The following is an 11,760-nucleotide window of genomic DNA, read 5'->3' as shown; positions in this document are numbered from 1 at the left end:
CTGAATTTCTACGGAATTTCTCGTATTTTCTCTGCATTTCTCTACATTTTGGTGAATAACCCCATTATTGCGCCAAGAGGACCTCTGGCGCGATTCGCCTGCGCAATATGACGCGCAACTGGTGACTTTTGGAAGCTCAGGGTGGTGTGCTTTCAGTGAAATTTAAATTTTCGCCCCTTATTTAACAATCAAATCAAACTATTTAACAAAAATATTTATTGAATCGAATGAATAGGAAGAATATAAGTATAAATAACTAAAAAGTAAAAAAATAACCTCATGAAATAATAGAAATGTGAGCTAACTTCTTATTCTCAGCTTCGGTATCGCAGTATTCAGAACTTCGAAGTGAATCACGATATCCGGAACTCTCCTGCAAACCTTCTTTAGTGCTCTCGTATTAGGTCATAAGTCTGCAAAATGGAAGTGTTCATACCGTTTTGTTCATAGTACATTTATGTCCTCTAGCGGGCGATGTGTACTCTTCCTTGAGATTTATTTAATAAGCCCTTTCTCTCCCAGAATACCCCCTTTCTCTCCCAGTTTTCTCCCGTCGAATCTCAGAGTTCACAATGACTTGATATTTCAATTTCTTCAAATTTCTCAGTTTCCCTCCAATTTATCGCGGTCGTGGCCTAGAATACCGAGTCGCACCGCGGCGGGAAGTACAATAAAATGTCTGCGTTCTCCGGTTTTTCAGTGCTCTCTCGTCGCACCCCGCTGAGGAATTCATACAATTCTCTTTTAATCTTGCCAAAACGCTTCAATTATACCTCAATCTCTTCTTAGAAATCTTTTGCGTCTTCAGATGAAGAACCGGCAGAAGGCAAACAATTCGGCTACCAAATATGCAAAAATGCCTAATCGAAGACCGAATTTTTAGTGTCTGAGCGTTTCCAATAGTAAGCTCTAATTAAAATTTTTCAGTTTTTTGGTTTAAACACATTTTCCATTGGTGTCTGTGAATCTAATAACTTGTGTATTCCTACGTTCTAATCAATCAGTTTCTCTCTAATCTTATTTTTTCTAAGCAATACAATTTTAGTTCAACACTTCAGATGCTGCCATCAGAAAATGGCGACGAGGATCAAGGCAGCCAGAAACCGAAAAGGGCATATTTGCGGAAAGGTGAAGGAACTGCCAGATTCAGAATGGTGAGATAAACAATAATTTTCTGAAAAATTATTTTTTGAAGACTAGAAGATCTGCACCACTTACTTCAAGCCCTGCCATCAACTTGCCCAGATTTACTCCGACGGTAATTTTCTTCCTGTTTTGAAGTCAACAATCCTATTTTTCAAATAGAATTCTGCTCCGAGTTCTGCTCGAACAATTGACAGTGGAATCCCCCACGACGACGACACACGACCTCCAACGACTGCGTCACTTCCGCTGGATCAGCCTTCGGTGTTAGAAAGTCATGATAGCGGGAATCGATCGGAAAGCAATGAACGTCGCGAAGAAGACAATGTTGAAGTAGTCTCCGCGATGCAGTCATACGTTCCTGGCGATAGAAGTAGTTCTGTTCTAGAAACGTGCAGTAAAGTTTCAGAAGAGGCAACACAGTTGCGCGCAGAAGCTGATCGAATTACAGCACAAGCGAATTTCATCAATTCGGTAGGGAAGCATCGATTCTCTCATTTTTCGAATGAACTGTGTTCCAGATGAAGTCTGTGTCGATTACGCCTTCCTCCTATTCATCGAATATCTCTGGTCCCATTTATCAGTCTACTCCAAAAGGATCTCTGCGTCACGATGATTTGTCTGATGATCCGACATTCCTTCCGCCTCCATTAGTTCCTCCACGAAATCATTCTCCTCAAACTTTATCATCTCTTGCTTCTTCTGGATCACTAGATACGCCACAAGCTCGACCACTTGCTGGTAATCGCTTGAATATGATGGGTAGGAATTTTTTTCGTTACTCAAATTTGTACATTACAACTTTCAGTACAAAACGAAGCGCAAACTGGCATCAGTCTTCTGAACAATCCGAGAAGGCAACCTATGCTGCCCGCACATCATCATCCAAGTCAAAAAGAGAATGTGCCAGAGAGGAAAGCTCCTTCCGAACACGTATATGACGAACCTCTTCAAATTCAACGTCCTCATCGAAGAAATCGAGAAGAACAGCGTCAGAAACATAATCTTATGCTCCAGTTAAGAGACACTATCGCTCATTTGGATTATGCATCAGAATGTGTGTGGAGTACGAGAAAGAAACAAGAAGAAGCTTATGCGAAACGGATGAAAGAATTAGAGGAAGATTTCGAATCGAAAATGCAGATGATTCAAGAAGACAATACATCGGAAGAAGAACGGCTCAAACGAGAGAGAAGAGACATAGAAAGAGATAGGAAAATCTTACAGAAAGGGATCGGAGAAAGAGAAAAAGAGCATACACAAATGGTATAGTATTTTTTAGCATGTTTGAAATGAATTTGTCTTAATTGCAGATTGCTAAACTCCGAGAGAAATTGTCAAATTCTGAGTCTCAAAACGCGAAACTTCGTCAAGATAAACGAGCTGTGGAGGAAAAGATGAAGAAGTTCATTGAAGAAAATGAGAAGCTAACGAAGGATTTAAATCGCAATAGAGCTACGTGCCAACGACTGGAGAAACACATCAAACAATTGCGAACAGAAAAAGAGAAGGATGATAGAGAGAAAGAGATGTTTGCAAAGGTTGCGATGAATCGAAAAGCAGCGGCTTCTGGAATAGCAACCGGATCGGCAGCTTCTTCGAGACTTCCATCTGTGTCATCTCTAGCGAGCAGCATGAAAACAGGATCCACTGGAAAAGGAAGAACAGTCAGTTTTGCAGATGATGAACCTGAAGAACAGACATTGGAAGCTGGTGAAGAAACAATGCAGCCAGAGTTCATTATGGTGACTTTTTTGTTTGCGTAAAATATGTGTAAGAAAGGTCTCCATACTATCGACTTGACCTAATTCATGTACTGTAAGACCTATATCAGAAAGACCCTTTTTATAATTTTTGTTAGGAAATTAAATGAATTGTGCCAAAGTGTTTCTATTACAGGCTTTTAGTTCAAACTGTTGTGTTTCAGAGACCGTACGAAACTAAACAAAGCCGATTCGGAACAAGTACCATGTATCGTGATTCGATTGGCGAAACTACACGAGTGACAAGTACAATCGCAAATGGATTGCTTTTCGAATACTCAAATGGAGATTTTAGATGGATGAATCGTCAAAACTCTGTAGAGATTTACCGTATCGCTGTCGATAAATCCATCATTGTGAACCTTCTTCAGTATAATATATCTTTCATTTACTTCTTTCAAAGACAATTAGAAGTTTGGAGACCTGGAAACAATACTACATTGATTAGCGTGAAACGGAGAGAGGTTCGGACCGAATTACATTGTGAGAATGGAACGTATTATACAGAAATGTGAGTGGCTTATGCCTTATGCCAGTTATCAACTTTTTTAAAGGTTCGACCGAAACGGGAGGTACGTCACAAAAGATTTCTGTCGCCCTGAAGTGTTCAAAGAGTAAGAATTTATCTATTCGATATTTCTCATAATATTCCTCAGCATTCCTCCTGGATCTGCATGCAGCTATCGTGACGGAGGTACCCGATACGTGGAATACACAGCACCAGAAGACTTCGAACTCGTCGAACCTGAATACCGTCTTCGTTGGTATCAAGGAAAAGTGATGGTGTGCAAGATCATTAAACGTCCACGGTGCAACGAGAAGACTCTACGAGTACAAGTTGACGTCACAACTGGAAGTGGGATTCTGGAAGAAGTGGAAAGCCAATTGAAGGATGGACAGAGTCAGAAGACAACGGTTTTCCCGTGGTCCTAGTTATTGGTTTTTGACATTTCTTTGACGGTTTATATGCCGTCTTTTGTTCTTGAATCTCTGAAGTGATTTATATATCACTTCCATATCCCTTTGAATCTCTGTAAAATATATCGAACTAATTTCACTTTCATGCATTCATCATATTTGCCTGTACTACCATGATATTAATGAATTTTCGTTTGATTTTTTTCCTGCAACAAAAAACTCGAAATTTCGCATTCCAAAGGCTCGTGTGGGGATGCAAATCCATTCAAGGGAGGTGCATCCATTGTCAATCACTTTTCCTTTTTTGAAACTTCATCATGAAAAATGTGAAGTACATCGAATTGAAAAATCAATGGGACTACGAAGAAGACGATTCGGAAGCGAATGGGCAGCTTAGTTTCAGCGCTAAAATTGTTTTGATCCAACTTATTCTTTTGGTTTTCTTCATTTTATTTGTATTATTCTTCCAAGGAACATTGGTAAGACATTGTTTATATTTTTTTAAAGATTATCGAAATAATCAAATTTAGAATCTTAGGAAATCTGTAAAGTCTGAAAACACTCGGTTACCAGAATGGAATAAATCATCTTCTATAAAACGGGTTTCCAGGTTTCAAGATAATTATTTCACAAAGTAAGTTATTGTTTTGGTACAAAAAATGGGATCTGTGGCAATGTTACAGAAAAGGTTCATTTTCCAAACATAAGAAGTTCAGGATTTTTTTATACACATTTTCGTTGACTTCAAGGACCTGGAACATAGAGTAATCTCGCAAAGAAGAGTAATTTCAGTGAATTCCTGAACTTCTCCACTGAGTTCTCGCTGGATGTATATAACATCTGAAAAGAATAAACTCCTCAGATATCGGTTTATGATGTACTCTCGATGTATCCTCGGAGTATGGGCCCAGAAATTGAGATTCTGAAAATAGAGAACTTCTAGATCTGTATTCCGGATTCCGGAAAATTTTCATCTGCCCGGATTCCGAGGAAAATTTTCAATCCGGATTTTAAGCATATTTGTTAAATTGCAAGATTATCTGGCTTTTTTGAACTTCCGCGTCTAAAACTGCAAAAAGATGCCCATTTGAAAAACTTAAAATTCCGGATTCCGTATTCCGAAAAATTATTTTCATTCCGTATTCCGGATTCAGGATTCCGGGAAATTTTTATTCGTCCGGATTCCGAGAAAATTATTTTATTCCGGATTCCGGATTCCGTTTCTCAAAAAAGTTATTCCGGACATCTCTGTTGTGGGACCCTCATCCACGGTCTCTTCCACAGCTCCAATTTTTTGTACCAGAATAAGAAGACAATTCGTAAGAACCTAAATGTTCAGATATGAAAGCCGATACCTAAACTGCACAGAATTCATTAATGGAAATCAAGGAGCCATTGATTCCTATGTGATCAGTGGAAAACTGCGATTGCATAAAGACAAACTTCTAGGTTTACAAATGGATTGTGATTCGATAAAGAATAGACTTTTCGGAGATCTACCACCATTTAAACATTTGAAAAGATCGATTGCTTTCGTCAGAAATATCTATCAGCTATATGAACTTCAAGAAGCATTTCTCTCAATGATCTATCATCCAAGTCATTTTTATTGTTATGCTATTGACCTGAAAAGTGACGAAAGACTGAAGAAGTCTATGAGAGTTTTGTCGAATTGTTTGGATAATATAATTGTTCTGGACAAGGAATACGATTTCGATAGATCTGGTCACAAACAAGACGAAGCACATTTCGATTGTTCGAAGAGAATCCTAGAAAAGAACTGGAGTCACGCAATCACTCTTCAGGTTAGATCAAATTTGAAACACATAGAGTCCTAATGTTTTCAGAACTTTGACCTAATAATCAAGACACCTGAACAGCTATCAGACCTCAGTGAACTTCTAAATGAAACCAGTATAATGGGTTCCGATCATGCCCTTACTGACAGATATGATACTAATGCGGATTGGACTCCAGTTGGAATGATGTTATTCAAAAATGGTGTGGCTTTGTTTCAGATAATTTGAAATAGTATTTTCAGAAAGCGAGGTACCAGATGAAATTCTTCACAAAAAGTTAGTAGTTCGCAAAAGTTTAAATGAAGTGGTTCTTTCAAAAGTTTTCGTGCTATCAATGTTTGAAAAATTAAATTTGAATATGGTTATAAAACGATTTGATAATGAAAGTGTGAGTATCTTTGAGGACTATTACAGTGGCGAACGTTAGTGAGTGTCACTCTATACTTTTTTTTTTCTGTATATATTTTATCTACACCAAACATTTTTCATTACAAAGCCAATCTTCAAATAAATTCTGACGGAAAATTATTTTTTTCTTCTGGAGTCATCGTCACATCTGTGGAGATTCAGAAGACACAAAAATTGATTGAGTTCCAAAAAACTTATACAACGTCGTTTTGTTGGAAATTCAGCTACATTTAACAAAAAAGTTTTCAATGATTGGACAAGTTTGAGAAAAGTTATGAACAAAAGTGTAGAGTGACACTCACTAACTTCGCCACTATATATTAAATTTACCTATGTATATTTTTGGCTCCTGGGCGTTTCAGAACCCGACTTTTCGGAACCACGACGTTTCAGAACCCGACAGTTCAGAACCCGACAGTCCAGAACCCGACGTTTCAGAACCCAACGTTTCAGAACTTTTCTGCATTTTTGTATAGTGTTTTTTGCGCACCAGATGAGCATTGCTCATTTCAATTTTGTGTTTTTCTGCTTTTTTGTTCATTCTCATCTACCGTACTACAAATAATGATAGGTTCACACTGGGTATCTCTCAAAAAATCGAAAAAATTGAACTTTTCAAGAACGATGCCTAGAAGTACGCAGTAATTTTGCCGCCGAATAGAAGTCTCATTTTGAATGGTTTTGTTAATGACATCGTTTTTTGAAAATTCATTTTTTTCGATTTTTTGAGAGATTCCCAGTGTGAACCTATCATTATTTGGAGTACGGTAGATGATAATGAACAAAAAAGCAGAAAAACGCAAAATTGAAATGAGCAATGCTCATCTGGTGCGCAAAAACCACTATACAAAAATGCAGAAAAGTTCTGAAACGTCGGATTCTGAAACGTCGGGTTCTGAACTGTCGGGTTCTGAACTGTCGGGTTCTGAAACGTCGTGGTTCCGAAACGTCGGGTTCTGAAACGCCCAGGAGCCATATTTTTAGCTATTCGGAGTTGATGAGATGATGGTTATGACACTTTATGAGAACTATTTGGGTTTGGATGGGCAAGTGGAAGTTGATTTTACTGATTCCCGAGAAGATGAATTGACAAGATTCACTGACTGGCAATTCAATCAACCCGATGGACCAAACGCCGAATGTAAATCTCACTGGCTTCGACACTCGATTTGTGTTCTAGGAGTCGAATATCTTCAAGAAATTTCGAAAAGTCCCATGGTTATAGGTGAAGGATTACTAGATGACAATCTTCAAAATTGAATTTCCAGCCAACAAAGTGCTTGAAACATTCGACTTCGGAACAGTCATTTGCACCAGAGAAATGATGAATGACAATAAAACTGGACGGAGTCCAGACGCTGATTGGCTTTCAAAACGGTTTCCACAGTTTAGAGGAATGCGAGTCAAAGTTAATTCTTGATCTTATAAATAAATAATTCATCCGGAAACTCAAAAATCAACCAATTACATAAACAAATTACCTGGTTCACAAAAAAAAGGGGAGATTTTCAGAAAAGAGACGTAAAGGAAGACAAATTACACAATTACTAAATACCAGTGATAAAAACTACAAAATCATGTATCAATTTAATCTATTTCTTTTTGCTCAATGAGTCGTAAACGGCAAGAGCTTGTGAGACCATACTTCCCGGATCGCTGAGATTTGCTGGTAGAACAACCGTGTTCGATTCCTTGGCGAGATTTCCGAATGCGCCGACGTATTGCTCAGCGACTGTTAATCCAGCTGCATTTGCTCCTCCATCCTTTTCGAGTGCAGTGGCGATACGCTCGATAGCCTTCGCACGGGATTCAGCTTTCAAGAGGACAGCTTCTGCTTCTCCTTTAGCCACATTTACACGCTCCGCTTGGATAGCCTCTGATGCAAGGATAGCTGATTTCTTGTCTCCTTCGGCTCTGAAAAACAATGGATAACATGAATTCCATTCTTTTTTGAGCTTATTACCTGTTAATGGCAGCTTCACGGACTCCTTCAGACTCGAGAATCGCTGCTCTCTTTCTTCTCTCAGCTTCTACTTGCATCTGCATTGCTTCTTGAATCTTCGCTGGCATGTGCATATCTCTGATTTCGTATCTCATACACTGAATTCCCCATGGAGCCGAGGCTTTGTTGATAGCGTACACAATGTTTTCGTTGAGCTGTTCTCTCTCTTTGAATACTGTATCCAAATTGATTTTTCCTACTTCGCTTCGCATGGTTGTCTGTGCCAATTGAGTTACTGCGAATTCTGGGTCATCGACACCGTACGAGGCCTTAATAATATAATAAAATTAACAAATGCAGTAAACATTAGCCATGCCTTATAGGGATCAAAAACACGCAAATAGAGAACGCCATCGAGTCGAAGCTGTACGTTGTCAATCGTAATAGCTCCTTGCTCAGGAATTTCGATTGCGATTTCACGAAGATTTTGGACAAATTTGATTCTGTCAATTATTGGGAGCAAAAAGTTTAGTCCCTGAAATATATTATTTGAAGTTAAATTCTTTAGATGAGATCCTTACCGGTTCGAGAATCTTGTAAAACTTTCCCATTCTCTCAACAACCCATGCTTCCTGTTGTGGCACGAAATTGATGACAGTATTATGAGCAGCATGAGCTTGTCGAGATGACGTCACAGCGAGAGAAAGTGTAGAACTTCTAAAGAATAGAAATAGGTCTCAAAAGAGATTTTCATTGATTACCTTAAGAGAGCAGATGAATTAAGAAGGACTCGAGTGGTGAGAGCCATTTTCTGAAAAATGATGATGAAAAAATTTCGAAAGATATTCACTATAGTGGAAACAAAGAAACAAAATTGCAAAGGGAGCGGAGAAAAATATTTCATCATGGCCGTGGCCGTGCGGCTTCTGAAATTTCGGCCATGTACATTCCACGACTTCATCTTGATTTCGAACTATTATAGAAAAGGTTTCTGGAGATTTTTTTTCATGAAATCAGCAACATTTCTTTTTTCTTTTTCATTCCTCGGTGATATGGTGCATGTGTCGATTTACGGTGACAGCCAACTCTGCGTTATTTCGGAGTGTCGTTGTGAAAGTTTTTTTTTCAGTTTCTTTTTCTTGTTTCTTTTTTCTCATCTTTCTTGATTTCTTCAGACTATTTTTTTAGAAGTATTCATTTTTATCTTTGAACTAATAAAATCTATAATTTTTTGAGTTTCAACCTCATCTTATGTTTTTATGCTCAAAAAAGCATATGTCTCGATTGTTACGATAAAAAGTAATTGTTGGTAAATAAACCAAAATACACCAATATGTTTTAGGGAAAAATATGACGAATGACAGTTTGAAAAGGAATCTTTACAATTTTCCAACCCTTTTGTTGTTGCTTCTTCGTTCGTTCGATAATATTTCCGTTGTTCTCGTTTAAAAATAAAACAAGAAGCAAGATCGTTTCAAATTTTAGTTCACGAGATGGTTGACAGTCTGCTGAGCACGGACATCTACGAGAGCTTTAACTTGTACTCACACCCAGAGAAATTCTTCCTGGAACCCACGGATTTAGGAGGTGGAGCTGCTTCGAAACACTACTTGGAAATCGATAGGCACACAAATGTTATGAGAATTGTTGGTAAGAAGCATATTTGCATCTTGATCTTAGTGATTTGATATTTTGCAGATTCCCGTAAGCAACGAGTTCCTATAGCCGACACCGACATAAAGTTCATTTATGGGATTTTGGGAACCATCAAATTAGTCTCTGGTTATGCTCTCATTGTCATCACTAAAGCTTCTTTTATTGGTCAAGTGAACAATCACAACATATGGACCATTCAAGATACAGAGATTATTCCGTACAAAAAGACCACACTTCATTTGACTGAGAAGCAGATTCGGTACAATCGAATGTTCACAGATATGTTGACCCATGTGCTCTCAATCGGCGGATTTTACTACTCGACAACTCTCGATATCTCGCGCACTTTTCAATGGCTTCAGGAAAACGCGGTTCCGCTGTTCAAAACGCGAAGCATGTTGGATAGATCAAGCGAAAGATTCGTGTGGAATGGTCATCTGCTATCGCAAATACGACAAGTCCCAGGTGCGGAAAGATACACACTTCCCGTCATTCATGGATTCATCGGTCAAAATAGAGTTAATGTAAATGGAAAAGAGATCAAACTTACCATTATTTCTAGAAGGAGCATTTACAGGTAAAATCCTATTTATTTAGTTCCAAGACCCTTTCTTCTGTTTCAGAGCCGGAGTTCGATTCTACAAACGCGGAGTAGATGCGGAAGGCCATGCTGCTAACTATGTAGAAACTGAGCAGATAGTGGAGTATGATACTCCCGATAAGCATCTGACGTCTTTCGTTCAACTTCGTGGTTCGATTCCTCTTCTCTGGGCACAAAAACCGAATCTTCGCTGGCAACCGATGCCTACCATAAAACCAACGGATGACCAACTTGCTGCATTTACTCGAACGTTCGGTTGGCATAAACAACACTACGGTGGGAAACATGTGATTGTGAATCTGGTCAATCAGAAAGGAAGAGAGAAGAAAGTTGGTGGGGAATTGGAGAGAATAGCTAGACAGGCTAACATTGACTTTGTCAGGTAATCCGAAAAGTTATTGTTATATGTAACATCCTTTTTTGAATTCTAGATATCATCAATTCGATTTCCACAAGGAATGTCATGCTATGCAGTGGCACCGAATAGATCTTCTTCGAGAGCAGCTCAGCCAGGAGATCTCCCAATTCGGATATTTCTATCTCTCACCAAATAGCATTGAGTCGAGCCGTTTTCAACAAGGTTTCTTCCGTACCAACTGCATGGACTGCCTAGATCGTACCAATGTTGTGCAGTCGATGTTGGCGCGAGAATCTCTCACTGAACAACTGAGGATGCTCGGAATTTTGTATCCGGAACAGAAAGTGCAGGATATTCCGCTGCTGGAAAATCTATTCAAGCATCGTGAGTTTGCTAAATCCTTTAAAATCGAAACGTTCTCTTTTCAGTATGGGCCGATAATGGAGACGAATGTAGTCGTCAGTACGCAGGAACCGGAGCTCTGAAAGCCGATTTCACTCGTCTCGGAAAACGCACTTATCTTGGTGCAATGAACGACGGAGTGAACGCTGTTTCCCGATACGTTCGAAATAACTTTGGGGATGGCTATCGGCAAGATGCTATTGATTTGTTCTTAGGAAACTTCCTAGTTGATTCGTCTGATCTTCCAAACTCTCTTGAAACTTCAATCCTGTCTACTGATCAAAATGGTCTTGCTCTCATCGCCGCTCTCTTTGCCATGTCAATGACGATTCTGTGTCTCCTAGTAGCAGGTGGAAATGATAAGCGTTTATCCTGATCTCTAATTATCATATTTCCAGATAATGCAACTGCTACACTCTTCTGGTTGATCATCTTCTTCGTCTGTATGATGTTCATATTCCTAAATGGCGAAGAGTTCGTCAATACTCCCAAGCTTAAGCTTGATTAACTGCGTGGTCATTCCTATAGCTTCTCAAAAAAATCAAAGTTTTCTCTAATCTTGTGTATGTATTAAAACCGCTGTAGAAAAGAGAGAAAATATAGATATTTATGTGTATAATTTATTTATTGTATAGATAAAAGTTCTCGAGAGCCCTATATTATTCTTGTGCAAAAAAATTGAAGTTGTGGCCGAATTTTCACACAAAGTTAGGCCACCGTATTTCAAGGAGAATTTTCGAAAACACAGCCGGCAAACGAGTGCTACCGTA

General features: G+C 38.8%; 4 protein-coding genes across 4 annotated transcripts; 3 read left to right on the top strand and 1 right to left on the bottom strand.

Annotated features, from left to right (window-relative positions):
- Positions 1–1,058: 1,058 nt before the first annotated feature.
- Positions 1,059–3,839, top strand: Cbr-sas-4 (the record flags this gene model as incomplete). The annotated part of the gene is made up of 9 exons (XM_002646150.2): positions 1,059–1,154; positions 1,196–1,258; positions 1,306–1,617; positions 1,665–1,905; positions 1,952–2,409; positions 2,457–2,888; positions 3,071–3,417; positions 3,461–3,520; positions 3,563–3,839. 9 exons carry the CDS (start codon positions 1,059–1,061, stop codon positions 3,837–3,839), a joined length of 2,286 nt encoding a protein of 761 aa, XP_002646196.2.
- Positions 3,840–4,141: 302 nt separating this feature from the next.
- CBG24500 lies at positions 4,142–7,451 on the top strand (the record flags this gene model as incomplete). The annotated part of the gene is made up of 7 exons (XM_002646149.1): positions 4,142–4,303; positions 4,355–4,458; positions 5,164–5,629; positions 5,672–5,825; positions 5,866–6,011; positions 7,016–7,256; positions 7,300–7,451. 7 exons carry the CDS (start codon positions 4,142–4,144, stop codon positions 7,449–7,451), a joined length of 1,425 nt encoding a protein of 474 aa, XP_002646195.1.
- Positions 7,452–7,623: 172 nt separating this feature from the next.
- Cbr-stl-1 lies at positions 7,624–8,781 on the bottom strand (the record flags this gene model as incomplete). Its single annotated transcript, XM_045235754.1, has 5 exons — positions 7,624–7,945; positions 7,995–8,302; positions 8,350–8,508; positions 8,555–8,690; positions 8,735–8,781. 5 exons carry the CDS (start codon positions 8,779–8,781, stop codon positions 7,624–7,626), a joined length of 972 nt encoding a protein of 323 aa, XP_045091352.1.
- A 685-nt stretch (positions 8,782–9,466) lies between these two features.
- Positions 9,467–11,498, top strand: Cbr-sac-1 (the record flags this gene model as incomplete). Its single annotated transcript, XM_002646147.1, has 6 exons — positions 9,467–9,623; positions 9,672–10,206; positions 10,253–10,612; positions 10,662–10,972; positions 11,017–11,340; positions 11,389–11,498. 6 exons carry the CDS (start codon positions 9,467–9,469, stop codon positions 11,496–11,498), a joined length of 1,797 nt encoding a protein of 598 aa, XP_002646193.1.
- Positions 11,499–11,760: the final 262 nt, after the last annotated feature.

Source organism: Caenorhabditis briggsae (genome assembly GCF_000004555.2).
Source record: "Caenorhabditis briggsae complete genome, chrI, whole genome shotgun sequence".
NCBI lineage: Eukaryota > Metazoa > Nematoda > Chromadorea > Rhabditida > Rhabditidae > Caenorhabditis > Caenorhabditis briggsae.
This window is presented reverse-complemented; position numbering and strand designations above follow the sequence as displayed.